Consider the following 12815-nt stretch of genomic DNA (forward strand, 5'->3'; position numbering starts at 1 on the left):
CGCGAAATGGAGAACAAGATGGCGGACCTCGATTCCCCTCAGAAGCTGTCAGGGATTTCTCCGCCTGAGGGGATGGGAGGAGGCCGCTGCTCGGAAATCTCCACCGAGCTCATTCGCTCCCTGACCGAGCTGCAGGAGCTGGAGGCTGTATACGAACGGCTCTGCGGCGAGGAGGTGGGGGGCTAGCCAGAGGCAATGGGCTTAGGACTTGTCAGTCTCGGGAAATCGGGCTGCGGGAAGTTCTCTCTGTGCCTTTGCCGAGGGAAACAAAACAGCATTTATTGAAGAAGCAGGAGTGTAATTGAGTGTATTTGGCGGGACCTGACGTCTCTATTCACTTGGACTGATGCCCCTAAGCTTGTTTTCCCTGTTACCCTGGCGGTCTGCTCCGCTCCTGGTCCCCACCCCACTTATTTGCCTGGCCCTTAATGTAGGTTTTTCTGCCGGAGTAGTTAGACTGACAGCGTAGGTCAACTCGCTTCTCAAAATAAGACTAAAGGCTCCCTTGCGTTGACTTAGCAATTTAAAAATTAGGAAACGTTTCCACCGTGTTATCTCAAATATTTAAGGAGGAAGTTATTGCAAATAAACTTGAAGCGTTTTAAGACTTATTTTTGGGGAAAAAGATTTGGGGGTGTAACTGTAGTTCGGTAAGTGTACAGCTTTGTGGAAGCTTGAGGTTTAAAGACAGGTACAACTGTCTAATCTTGGACAAGTGACTTTCATCCCTCGGGCCCCTGCTTTCTGGCCAATAAGGAGGATGGACTGTATTCTCTTGAAGATTCCTTACAGCCTCCTTCATTTTCCGTGGCAACCTGATGCTGTCAGTATATTTGTGAATATCATTTGGGTTCCTTGCCAGTCAGAAGAAAGAGATCCAAGCTCTGATCTAAAGTTTTAGTAGCGGGGGCCTGGGTGGCTGAGTCAGCTGAACATCAACTCTAGATTTTGGCTCAGGTCATCATCCCAGGGTCATGGGGATGAGGGTAGAGCCTGCTTGAGATTCTCTCCCCACCCCCTTGCACTTTATCTCTAAATTAATTAATTAATAAACATTTAGTAGCTGTTCTCTAAACCAAACTTTAATTTTTTTTTTTAATGTTTATTTATTTTTGAGAGAGATAGCACGAGCCAGGGAGGGGCAGAGAGAGAGGGAGACAGAATCTGAAGCAGGCTCCAGGCTCTGCGCTGTCAACACAGAGCCCACGCGGGGCTCAAACCCACAAGCCGTGAGATCATGACCTGAGCTGAAGTCAGACGCTTAACCGAGTGAGCCACCCAGGCACCCCCCGCCACCAAACCAAACTTTTAGTGTTTCTTTTAGAGAGAGCAAGAGAAAGAGTGTGAGCAAGGGAGGGGCAGAGAGAGAGAGGGATATAAAATGTGAAGCAGGTGCCAGGCTGCCAGCACAGAGCCTGATGGTGGGCTCTGAACCCATGAACCCCGGGATCATGACATGAGCTGAAGTCAGAGACTTAACCAACTAAGCCATCCAGGCACCCCCTAAACTAAATTTTTAATTAAGGTTGTGAGTACAAACAGTTTCAGCAAGAACGAGGGGGGATTATTGATATCTTTGAATAGTTTCAAACATTAACTTGCACCAACTCGAGCAGTTTATGATAACATTTTTCAGCAAGATGTGCTTTATAAAATTCAGTGTTAAGAATTTATTATTTATTTAATTTTAGAGTGCATGAGTTGGGGAGAGGGGCACAGGAAGAGAGAGAAAGAATAAACCAGGCTCCACACTCGGCGCCTAGCCCAACACGGGGCTTCGTGCAGGGCTCCATCCCAGAGCCCTGGGATCATGACCTGAGCCAAAACCAAGAGTCGGACTCTCAACTGAGAGCCACCCAGGCACTCCATAAAATTCAGTACTGTTAACATTCCTAAGCTTGCATTCATTGAGTTAGTCCATTTTTAAGGGAAATTTAAGTCCATCTTCCAGACAGAACAATATTAGTTCTGTATTTGTGTCTGATGACTGTCCAGGGAAGTTTCCCTCTGGATCCTACTGAATTATTTTAATAGAAATGCATAGCTGATAATAATGACTATTATTGAACAATATGCCACCATACTGCGTTAAGCAGTTTATGTTTGTTATCTTGTTTGGCTCACACAACAGTCCTGTAGGATACTTTTACATTTTACAGATCAAGAAACTCAAGCATAAGAAGGTTACATTAGTTGCAGTGATGCAGTAAATAACTTGGCTGAGACAATTCTATACTTCTTCTTTCCGGGTACTGATTGTATCACTGTACACTGCGAAGAGACTCTTTGTAACTGCCACTTAAGAAATTTCATTTGTTTAGCCATTATATTTTAAATGCTTTCCTGCATTAGGCACTAAGATAATGATACTGAATAAAAGTTCCCTTCCTTTGTGGTATTCATCTGCTAAATGGAATGAAAATATACAGAAGGTAGCAACCATTATGCAATGTGATCACTGCAAAAATGAAATATTGTTCATTAAAGCCTTAGGGGAACTTAGTGAAAGGAAAGACATTTGGAATGGGATTCACCCTTCAGCTAAGTGGTTGGGTTAGATAATTTTTTAAAGTTCCTTCTGACCATTCTGATGACAAAATGCTTGTCTGTTTTTCAGAAAGTGGTAGAGAGAGAACTGGATGCTCTTTTGGAACAGCAAAACACCATTGAAAGTAAAATGGTCACTCTACACCGGATGGGGTGAGTTTCCATCTCAACAAGAGCCACTGTAATTCCAGCAAGGTCCACTGGATAAGTTCCTGTTTTTCCTAACTTTCTGTTAATAAAATGCCAGTTGATTTTGAAGTGTAGAGGAGGATTACTTCAAGGTAAAATGAACACTTAAGGGTATAATCCACTGGTCAAAGTATCCTTGGACCAACAAGTACCAAAACTCATTTGGAAACTTATTGGAAATGCAAATTACAAGGTTCTACTCAAAACCTCTTGAACCAGAAACTCTGGGTGTGAAGCCCAGGAATCTGACACGCTTTTAACAAGCATACCATATGATTCTGATGTATGTTTCAAGTTTGAGAACCATTGTTCTTACAAACTGTGTGTATTTGTTAGCCATAAAAATTGCTCTTTGACCTCTTCATCCTCTGTGATTGTTGGTTAGTGTATTTTATACTCAGCAATTGGAAGCATCTGTTCTCTAGTTCTTTAGCAGTACCTATTTAGGGGTGTCTTTAGTACTTATAAAGAGTAATTTTTTATTTAATATTGGCCTGAGTTTTCAGTAAAATACTTTTTAGAAAAAGCTGTGAGTAGGGGTACCTGAGTGTCTCAGTCAGTTAAACGTCTGACTTTGGCTGAGGTCATGATCTCTCAGTTCATGGGTTTGGACCCCAGGTTGGGCTCGGTGCTGACAGTACAAAGCCTGCTTGGGATGCCTTCTCTCTCCCTCTCTGCCTGCCCCTCCTCCACTTATGCGCATGAGGGTGCTCATGCTCTCTCTGTCTCTCAAAATAATAAATAGGTAAACTTTTTTTTAAGTTTATTTATTTATTTAGAGAGAGAGAAAGTATGCAAATGGGGGGGGAGGTGAAGAGGATCTGAAGCAGGGTCTGCGCTGACAGCAGAGAGCTCAGTGCGGGGCTCAAACTCATGAACCATGAGATCATGATCGAAGCTGAAGTTGGATACTTAACTGCGCCACCCAGACGCTGCTAAATAGATACACTTTAAAAAAAAGAAAGAAAAAGAAAAAGCCGTGAGTAGAGCGAACTGAGCTAAAAGTTGTGGGGAGGTACAAAGAGAGTAGAAGACATGATCTCCATCTACAAAAAATTTTCCATCTCTTACTCATTCCTTCTCCCCCTATGGATATGTGTGTGCTGACATATGTCTCCAGTCCCAACCTGCAGTTGATTGAAGGAGATGCAAAGCAGCTAGCTGGAATGATCACCTTTACCTGCAATCTAGCTGAGAATGTGTCCAGCAAAGTCCGTCAGCTTGACCTGGCTAAGGTAATCCCATTGAACTTCTGATGTTCGAATTAGTAGAGGGCAGTAGAAAAGCCACGACATTAAAAATTAGAGCAGCACCATTCAGTAGAGATCTAATGCAAGATACTGATATTGTGCTGAAGATAGCACAGGAAGAGAACACTTCAGACCCATACCTTTTATGAGTAAAGATTTCAGAATCCTCAAAACACCACAAACCAGCAAACCAAATATAACAACATATTGAAAGGATTATACTATGACTGAGTGAGAATGCAGGGTTGCTTTAACATCTGAAAATCAGTTAATATAATCTACCATATCAATAGAATAAAGGACAAAACTACATGATCATCTGATAAACTCGGAAAAAGCATAAATTCATAAAACTTGGAATAAAAGGGAATTTCCTCAACCTGATAAAGGCCATTTATGAAAAACCCACAGCTAACATCATACTGGTAAAAGACTGGGTGCTTTCTCCTTAAAATCAAGAATAAAACAAGGATGTTAGCTCTTGATTTTCTTCAATACTGTACTGGAGTTTCTAGCCATAGCAGTCAGGCAAGAAAATGAAATAAAAGTATCCAGCTTGGAAAAGAATATGAACTACATATGTAATTTTAGATTTTATAGTAACCATCTCTACTTTATTATTTTTTTATTTTTAAGTAGGTTCTGTGCCCAACATGGGGCTTGAACTCACAACCCTGAGATCAAAAGTTGCATGCTCTGCCAACTGAACCAACCAGTCGCCCCACTAGTAGACATTTTTTTAAAAGAACAGAAATAGGTAAAAATAATTATAATAATATGCTTTATTTAACCCATTATGTCCAAAATAACATGGTTACTATAAAATGCTATTTGTGAGGTATTTTGCCTTCTTTATTTCTGTACTAAGTCTTTGAAATCCAGTGTGTGTCTTACACATCTTAATTTGGCCTAGCCATACGTGAAGTGTGTCTAGCCACATTTCAAGTGCCGCAGATCATTAATGACTACAGTAGTGAATAGCATATGATCTGGGCTCTTGAATACGTCATTCCCAGCCTCAGTTTGCCCCTATGAAATAGGATAACTCCTCCCACTCTGTCTAGATCCTGCTAAAATAACTTACCATGAAACACTATAGTCACACAGCGACCAAGTCACATATTAAAGTTTCTTTAAAGTATTCTTGCTTGGGTGCCTGAATGGCTCAGTTGGTTAAGCGTGCGAATCCAGCTCAGGACATGATCTCACGGTTCGTGGGTTCGAGCTCCTCATCGTGCTTTGTGCTGACAGGTCAGAGCCTGCTTTGGATTCTGTGTCTCCCTTTTCTCTGCCCCACCCTCTCTCGCTCGCGCGCTCTCTCTCTCTCTCTCAAAAATAACAAACATTAAGAACAAATTCTTGCTTAATTCTAAAAGAAAAATACTTTACATATATTTCGTTTATTTTATTACATGGTTTACAATGCCCTGTTGCCAAAATACCAAATACACTCTGGTTCCATTATTAATTTAACATAAGCCAAATGTAAATATGGTTTATCCCTGTTCCTGCTTCCATTAAAATGATTGATCTGGTCACATAAATAAAATTGCATGATATCTGTCAGTATTATTGATCATCTGTCAATAAGAGTTTTGTGAGTGGTAGTGGTTCAGGGCTTCTGGTTAACCAGATTCTGTCCCTGAATCTCCATACCTTCTGAAGAGATGTCTTTGAAAGAATAGGACATTGTTTCTAAGCACCAAGTCTTTTTGCAGAACCGTCTCTATCAAGCCATTCAGAGAGCTGATGATATCTTGGACCTGAAGTTCTGCATGGATGGAGTTCAGACTGCTTTGAGGAATGAAGATTATGAGCAGGCTGCTGCCCATATTCATCGCTACTTGTGCCTGGACAAATCAGTCATTGAGCTCAGCCGACAGGGCAAAGAAGGTAAGTATCCCAAACTGTTGATTTCTAGTGTAGTCATAAGCATCTATAATCTGAATAAGGCAAACTAAACCATGAAAAGGATCTCTGTTAGGCAATTTCCTTGTCTGGTATTCGACCCTATATAGATTGTAGTCCATCCTAGGGTATGTGTTGTTATTCCCATTTTACGGAAAAGGAAACTGAGTCCAGATCTGTTCTCTGATCAGTGGGTTCTTTCCACTTGACCCTATTGTCTATTCATAAAATTAAATTCTTAGCCTGGTATTCTAGGCCTTCTCACCTGGTTTTGTACCATTCACTCGTGAATCCATTCATTGTGCACATATATGGAGTTCTCTATATGCCAGAGTGTATATTACTTGCAATACTGTACATGTATATACTTTTTTCTCTTCATCTTTTTGTTTCTGTTACTTTGCTTCTCTCATTCCCTTTGTCTGGAATGTATGTTCCTCTTATGTTCCTCTTACTCAGATATCAAACCCCTGCTCATCTTTAAAAGATGGGATATCATTTCTGGCAAGACTTTTCTAATTCAATCAGAAACGTAACTTGTGCACACTTTTCTTATTACACTTACCATACACGTGTTTTGTTATAGTTATTTGTGCATAGATCTTATTTCTTTTACTTGATTGTAACTTCTCTGTGTATTTCTAATGAATAGTGGTGCACAAAGTGGCATAGACCTGACATAGTACCATTCTTTATATTAATTCTCAATTTCCCCCCCATTGCACAGGCAGCATGATTGACGCCAACCTGAAATTGCTACAGGAAGCTGAGCAGCGTCTCAAAGCCATTGTAACAGAGAAGTTTGCCATTGCTACCAAGGAAGGGGATTTGCCTCAGGTGGAGCGCTTCTTCAAGATCTTCCCACTGCTGGGTCTGCATGAGGAGGGATTAAGCAAGTTCTCAGAATACCTTTGCAAGCAGGTATGGCCCCCGATTGCTTGGTACGTTAGTGGTATGGTTCTCTGACTGCAGATTTGGACACTATATCAATCCAGTTTCTGTGGATTCTTTCTCACTTTGCCCTTTTCGTCTCTTGCCTGTAGTGTAGCAGGACTGGATGTATACATTCATTCAACACTTATGTGTTGCCAGCCTGCTGCATACTAGTCATGGCTGAAACTGCTATTGATGCACATTCATTTCCAACAACTAGGTGAAAATGTAGGAAAACTGAAATGCAAATTCTCTGACAAGTTGAATCACACTTTTTAAGCTGTCAGCCAAGAACTGGCTTCTTTTAAGAGCATTCAGAGTTGTTGGTTAGTTGTTTTAAGACTTCATAACCAGGCTTGAGGCTCAAAATAAGCCACATTGAGATGAAGCAAGTGATGTCACTTATCATTAAATCCTGAAAAAGAAACAGATTTCAGTTAAAGTCTCAGCTTCTTACCCTTAACCTTAGATGGAAAGAAGCAAATATCAGCAGGCATGTATGCAGAGGGTTATTGTTTGTAACTATATGTCAGAGTGCCTTCTGCCACATCTCCCAGAGTTCTCTATAATGGAACACTGTCCTGCATTAAGAAAAATGAGACCGTGGATGATTACTGAGTGCCAGGAGAAGAAGCACCAGCAGGTACTGATGCCAGAGAAGTTGTCCCATGAGCTGTTGGAGGCTTTTCACAACCAGGGCCCTGTGATCAAGAAGAAGCATGACATGCACAAGATGGCTGAGGCCCGCCGTGCACTGGCTCACTACCGCTGGTGGTAGAGGGAGGGTAGGGGCTCTAAGAGGAGCCTAGGACTCTCTGCTGCAAGAAGTAATGAAACACTTAAGGGTTAAGGATGTAGTTCCTTTTTCAGGGCAGGCAGGCCTCATGAGGATGGAACAACATATTTATTGCTTGTTAGTCCTTTCTTTGGGGCCTAGAACTTGCTCTTCCTGTCCCATCTCCTTACAAAGAGGGAACGTACCACTTTAGATTTCCCGCAGAAACTTAGGGCCCATCCAGTCTCTCCCCTCAATTCAAGGGTAGAACTTAGGATGATACGAAAGGAAGCAGTTTTAATGTTAGAAAAGCTTTATTAGAAAATTCTCACGCTGAGCTGGTGAGGCATGTGATGGGGTGCTACCATTTACTAAAACCGACTAGAAATTAAAAAACAAAAAAAAATGAGACAGATGCATACATGCTGACATACTTCATGCTCTGCTGTATAGTTAAGTTAGACTAAATACTTTTGTTTCTGCTTAAAATGATAGACGTGGTAGGGCACCTTGGTGGCTCAGTCGGTTAAGTATCCAGCTCTTGATTTCAGCTTGGGTTATGATCTCAGGGTTGGTGAGATTGAGCCCCGCATCAGGCTCTGCAGCGACGATGTGGAGCCTGCTTGGTATTCTCTCTCTCTCTGCCCCTCCCCCACTTGTGTGTAGGCTCTCCCTCAAAATAAATAAACATTTTCCAAAAAATAACAGAAGTGGCAATAAAAATACAGGTTTGTATAAGCATAGGATATTTTTCAAAGGGTTAACAACAGTTATTTCTGGAGAAGAGATTTTAGGAGACCAAGAGGAGTAGGTAAGAGGAAGAACGGCTTTTCACTGAACACTCCTTTATTCCTTTTGAATGTTTAAGTGTGTGTGTTTTACACATTCTAAAAAATTAATTAAAATAAGGGAAAGATGGAGCTGTCTAAAAAGAAAATGCATAACCGTTTTTATGGCACTTTTTTTTAATCAGTACTTTGCCATCTGGGGCCTAGAAATGGCTTTTATTTTTAATCCTTTAAAAATCCCTTCTGTGGTACCCAGATTATTTGTCCTGCTCAATAAAGCACCATTAATAACTTTGTTATACTTGGAGAAGATTAGTGAAACTGGGGACTCTCTGCCTTTGGCTAATGGCAGTACATATCTTCAAAGAAAAGGAAAGCATTATTTACAACTCTGAGTTGAAGAAGAGTTACCACTGTGTTCAAGTTCTTTGTCTTGCCTGAGGCCCAGACAACCCCGAGCCCACTGGGAGGTTCCTGTGTGCTGCGTAGGCTTTCAAGCATCAAAGCAAACATGGGAAAAAGAAAGTCAATGGGAGATCTTTTTGGAAAACTGAGGCCAACCTTTGATCTGAGAACTCCTGTGGATTTTCCACTTTTTTCAGGTGGCCAGTAAAGCTGAAGAGAATCTACTGTTGGTGCTGGGGACAGACATGCGTGACCGGAGGGCTGCAGTCATCTTTGCAGACACACTTACTCTTCTGTTTGAAGGTAAGTCTCGTTCTCCACTTGAGGGAGACTGAAGCCCTTCCTATGTAATGCCCACATCCTAGTGTTTCTTCTCTCCCTGCTAACCTTCGGTTTAATCCTGTAGCTTGCTGTGTATTTATTTATCAGAGAAGTAACTTCCTATTCAGTATCTGATTAGCAAAAATTAGAGTCTCTCAAGTGTTTTGATCCTCCCTATTCCTCAAGACCCAAACTCTAAGAGTAAATTTAGTACTTAAGTGAATTACTAGGAAGAGAGTAATGCTGATTTCCAAAGATGCTTCTACTGAAACTCTCAATATAACTTAAATGCCTTCTAGTTTACCAAGCGTTGTACATATTTAACAGACAAATTTGCTTAGCAACTCCTGGCACTGGCAAGAACCATCTGTATTCATTTTGGGTGGTGAAACAGGTCTAAAAGGGTTGAGTTAGACCCCAGATAAGTCCTGGATAGAAGAAAGGAGTTAGTTTTGTGGGAAGAACATTTGGAATCCATTCCTCTCATTTTCTCCATTCTAGGTATTGCCCGCATTGTAGAGACCCACCAACCAATAGTGGAGACATATTATGGGCCAGGGAGACTTTACACCCTGATAAAATACTTGCAGGTGGAATGTGACAGACAAGTAGAGAAGGTGGTAGACAAGTTCATCAAGCAGAGGGACTACCACCAGCAGGTGAGAAGGGAAAGACACAGGTGGGTTTGGAAACAATGTTAGCCAGCAATACTGAATACATTAAATGGGAGTGGGGAGGGGAAAGGATGAAAAAAGATGAAGGTAGAAAAATAAATACGGAATGCAAACTGGCATGCATTTTGCCAGTCACCAGCTTACTTTGGATTTGAGGTGATATCAAGATGATAACTTAGTACAAGATTGCGAAAGAAGTAGAAAGGGGTTCGTGAAAGAAACACAAAACAGAAACATTAGACCAGCTCTCTTAACACAGAATGTGCAGGTGATACAAGGAGAATTTTACTTCTTAAGGTCATAGTAAGTGTCAAGTAATTTGTCTCAGATTTCTCCTTAGTTCCTTAGGTACTAACAGTAATACTTGCTTTTTTTTTTTTTTTCTTTGAAACTTTTTTGTCCTTTCCTTTGAGCAGAGGATGTAAGAGTAGGATTAGAAATAGGAGTAGCCCATACAATTTTATTTCTAGAATGCTACTAGACAGTAGTTGGTTGTAATACTATTAACACCACTTTTAAGTGCAGTAATGGAGGGGGGGGGGGCATTAGCATCTAAATCAAAAGTAAATCTTTGGCTCATCATTCTGATAGCCTACTTTTGGCTTGCTTGTTAAGCAAACTAAACTTAAACATTCTTCTATGCCAGAAGTTTAGAGTGACCAGCAAGAGGTAGGTGTAAGGAGGGTGGGGAAGAGCATTCTCATTTCTTTGGTATATTGCAGTTCCGACATGTCCAGAACAACTTGATGAGAAATTCTACAACAGAAAAAATAGAACCAAGGTAATAATCCTCTTTTCTTCAGCCCATAGAAGTTTGAACTGGTAATCATGTATCATTCAGAGACTGCTCTGTTACAATGTGGTTTATGTTTTAAAAATATTTTATCTATGATTCAAGCTTTTACCATTTTCTAATAAAAGAAATAAATGCTTGGGGCACCTGGGTGGCTCAGTTGGTTAAGCTTCTGACTCTTGATTTCAGCTGAAGTCATGATCTCATGGTTTATGAGATTGAACCCCGCATCAGGCTCTGTGCTGAGCCTGATTCTCTTTCTCTTCCTCTGCCCCCCTCTCCTCGCTCTCTCTTCCACTCAAAATAAATAGACATTTAAAAAAATAAATAAAAGTAATATATAATCATTAAAAGAAAATCCAAACATTATAAAAATGTATTCAATCAGTAAATTTTTACTGAGTACACATTAGGTGCCACGCACTCATGTTTGGTAGTATGAAGGTGGCAGCAAGCAAAGTAAGCAAACCCAACATAATTCTTTATTTGTGGTGTCTGTAGTCTAAAGTAGACAGATAATAATAGCTAACACGTATATGGTATTCACTATATGGTATACATTGTTCTAAGCACTTAACAAATATTCAGTCATTTATTCCAGGGTTTCTCAGCCTCTGTACTATTGGCATTTTGGCTGGATAATACCTTGTTATAGAGGACTGTGTTCTTCACTGTAAGATGTTTAGTAGTGTCCTTGGCCTCCACCCACGAGATACTGATAGCGTGATGTCACTAGACACTGCCAGATGTCTCAGGGGTGGAGGGTGGGGGGTAAAATCCCTTCATTTGAGGATCACAGATTTAATCCATAAACATTTTTTATAGATGAGGAGACCAAAGCCTGAAGAGGTTAAGTGACTTGCTGACAGTCATACAGTGAGAAGATGGCAGTCAGGAACAGAATCCAAGCAGACTCTAGAGTTCATGTTGTTAATCAATATGATCTACTAAGTGTATGGTGCAGGAAAGCATATAATAAAGGGATGTAACCTAAGCTGATGAAATTCAAGGAAAAATCTCTGAGGAAATGACCTTAGATCTGAGACCTTAAGAGTAAATAGAAATAAGGGGCACCTGGGTGGCTCAGTCAGTTAAGCATCTGACTCTTGGTCTCAGCTCAGTTCATGGTCTTGCAGACTCTCAGGTTTGAGCCCCGCATCAGGCTGTGCACTGTCGCTGTAGAGCCTGTTGGGATTCTCTCTCTCCCTCTCTCCCTGCCCTTGTCATGCTCTCTCTCAGAATAAATAAACTTGAAAAAGGGTAAATAGAAATAGGTGAAGAGTGTTCCAGGTAGAGCAGGGAAAGAAGAGCAGTGTAGTTGAAATGCAAAGAGTTGGGGAGAGCCTGGTATGAGATGAATCCAGAGAGGTTGTTCTTAGAGTCAGTCCATTCAGAGTCCTGTATCCTAAGCACTATGGAAATCATGTGATTACAGTATGACCAGATATATGTTTTGAAAAGATCTCTTGGAGTTTAGTGTGGAAAATGAGTTAACATATGTATATGATGTGAAGGAGGGGTTCAACTTCATTCTTTTTAATGTGGATATCAGTCATCCCAGCACAATTTGTTGAAAAGACTATTCTTACTGAATTGTCTGAGCACTCTTGTTGGAGATCAATTGATCATAAATGTGAAGATTTCTGGACTCTCATCTAAACTGTAGGCCTATCTTTATGCCACTACCACACTGTCTTCATTGCTGTAGCCTTGTAGTAAGCTTTGAAATTGGGAAGTGTGAGTCCTTCAACTTTGTTATTATTTTTTTTTAATAATTTTTTTAGGGGCACCTGGTTGGCTCAGTCTGTTAAGTGTTTGGCTTCAGCTCAAGTCATGATCTCATACATAGTTCATGGATTTGAACCCTGCATTGGGCTCTCTGCTGTCAGCACAGAGCCCACTTCAGATCCTCTGTCCTCCTTTCTCTCTGCCCCTCCCCCAGGCACATGCTTGCACACGTGCTCTCTCTCTCTCTCTCTGAAAAAATAAACATTAAAAAAAGTCACTCAGAGTGCTTGGGTGGCTGTCAGTTAAGCATCCAACTCTTGATTTTGGCCCAGGTTGTGAACTCCTCGTTCATGAGATTGAGCCCCATGTCAGGCTCTGTGCTGACAGCCTACTTGGGATTTTCTCTCTCTCTCTCTCTCTCTCTCTCTCTCTCTCTCTCTCTCTCTCTCTCTCCCCTGCTCATGCTGTCTCTCTCAAAATAAATAAACAAACATAAAAAAATCA

At 40.9% G+C, this 12815-nt stretch overlaps 1 protein-coding gene across 1 annotated transcript in view; it reads left to right on the top strand.

Annotated features, from left to right (window-relative positions):
• The window catches only part of COG4 (component of oligomeric golgi complex 4), a 27217-nt gene continuing 14402 nt past the window's right edge, over positions 1–12815 (top strand). The window contains exons 1-8 of the mRNA XM_042918644.1: positions 1–174; positions 2618–2700; positions 3857–3971; positions 5705–5879; positions 6622–6815; positions 8993–9098; positions 9618–9775; positions 10513–10571. Coding sequence (XP_042774578.1) covers positions 7–174; positions 2618–2700; positions 3857–3971; positions 5705–5879; positions 6622–6815; positions 8993–9098; positions 9618–9775; positions 10513–10571 — 1058 coding nt within the window. The 5' untranslated portion in view covers positions 1–6. The remainder of the gene's footprint in view (positions 175–2617; positions 2701–3856; positions 3972–5704; positions 5880–6621; positions 6816–8992; positions 9099–9617; positions 9776–10512; positions 10572–12815) is intronic.

The sequence above is a fragment of the Panthera leo genome, chromosome E2 (assembly GCF_018350215.1).
Source record: "Panthera leo isolate Ple1 chromosome E2, P.leo_Ple1_pat1.1, whole genome shotgun sequence".
In the NCBI taxonomy this organism is placed as follows: Eukaryota; Metazoa; Chordata; class Mammalia; order Carnivora; family Felidae; genus Panthera; species Panthera leo.